Below are 1,735 nucleotides of genomic sequence, written 5' to 3'. Positions count from 1 at the left end.
CGCGCCTCAAAAATAAAAAATAAAAACATATGAAAATGTATGTCTACTACATTATCAATGAAATCATGTACCTCGAACAATAATAACGATATTGGATAACCATTCAAGTAAATGAAATGTCAACGGAAGGCATTTCAGCCGACTGTCCATATTTATTTGGTTGAATATTACGAATAAAAACATAATAATGAAAATTGAAATTTCGAAAGTCACATTAAATCAGCAATTCTTATTCGGGCTGCCACGGCAGAATCCCTGGTTGGTCGCTTAGGAATAGTGTCACCAGTCATCTGGGTGGTGGTGACATCTTTGTCAGCGGTTAGTCCAATATTTTGTATTGTCTCTGCAGGTAATCCAACATCTGATTGATTATTACTTTCAGGCGATGTTAATTCCTTGGAAATAACTTCTAACGGATACAATTTATGTATCGGCCGATTGGTAGGTCCGTTAGCTTTATTTAACTCAGCGGATCTCACAAGCTGGTCGTTGCCGTAAACTAATTTAGTTACGGTGCCAAGATGCCATTTCTGGCGTTTATCCACATCACTGTGGATTATCACAACATCTCCAACTTTTATTGTATTCCCTTTACTTCCTGTAGTTGGGTGTCTCTCTCGAAGGGCAGTCAAATATTCGGTCGACCATCTTCGCCAAAATTGAGCATGTAATCTTGACAAGTGGACATAACGATTATTCATTTCACGGTGGTCTGAGAACTGATAAGTAGGATCGCGTATTTCGTCGTCAGTGACTTCGATATATGGTAATGAGGTCAATGTCCGCCCGTGGAGTAGGTGATTCGGGGTCAATGCTATGTTGTCATTAATACTTGATGACACGTACGTAAGGGGTCGGTCATTGAGAACGGCTTCAATTTCTGTTACTAATGTTGAGAGTTCGTCGAACGTTATTAATGCTCGACCCAGTGTCTTCTTAATAGCATTTTTTGTTAGCCCAATTAATCTCTCCCAAAAACCTCCATACCACGGGGCACGTTTCGGTATAAATGTCCATTGCACTCGGTGTGCAGCGAGAAAGTCTCGGACTTCCGGTGTATCAAATAGTGTGCGAATTTCATCAGTCACGGAAATGTAGGTCGATGCATTATCAGACAACATGCGACTTGAAAGTGAACGTCTGGCAGCAAATCTTCTGAATGCGTGCATGAATGTTTTTGTTGACAAATCAGGCACAAGTTCGAGGTGAATCGCACGTGTCACCCCGCAAGTAAATAAACAAACGTACGCTTTATCGCGTGTTCCATCAGCTGATTTCGTAAATAGATTTCCCGTGAAATCTACACCAGTTATAGTGAAAGCAGGGACAATGTTCACTCGGTAACTCGGCAACGGTGCCTGAACTGGGTTTGCGTACGGTTTCCCTGTAACTTTATTGCATTTCACACACTTATGAATGACGTTACGCACAATAATCCGTATTTTAGGTATCCAATATTTCTGTCGTATATGCGTCACTGTAGATTGAACTCCTTCATGACACATCAGATTGTGTGCTTTCCAAATGATCAAGTCCGTTAGTTTGTGATGCGAGGGTATTAATGCTGGAAATTTCGTCACAAAATCTAATGCAGCATTATGGATTCTACTCCCACAGCGGAGTATATCATCTTCATCCACGAACAAATTCAGTTGTTGAACGATGGGAGCACATCGATTGAATTGTATCGCCGTAGTATTGACGTTGAATATGTTTGACCCACATATTTTCAGGG

At 40.9% G+C, this 1,735-nt stretch overlaps 1 protein-coding gene across 1 annotated transcript; it reads right to left on the bottom strand.

The window, feature by feature from the left end:
* Nucleotides 1-209: 209 nt before the first annotated feature.
* LOC146735414 (uncharacterized) lies at nt 210-1,505 on the bottom strand. Its single transcript, XM_085506281.1, has one exon. It carries the CDS (start codon nt 1,503-1,505, stop codon nt 210-212), a length of 1,296 nt encoding a protein of 431 aa, XP_085362407.1.
* Between the last annotated feature and the right edge of the window lie 230 nt (nt 1,506-1,735).

This window comes from Saccoglossus kowalevskii, chromosome 12, assembly GCF_978046115.1.
Source record: "Saccoglossus kowalevskii chromosome 12, keSacKowa6.1, whole genome shotgun sequence".
NCBI classification, from domain to species: domain Eukaryota; kingdom Metazoa; phylum Hemichordata; class Enteropneusta; family Harrimaniidae; genus Saccoglossus; species Saccoglossus kowalevskii.
This window is presented reverse-complemented; position numbering and strand designations above follow the sequence as displayed.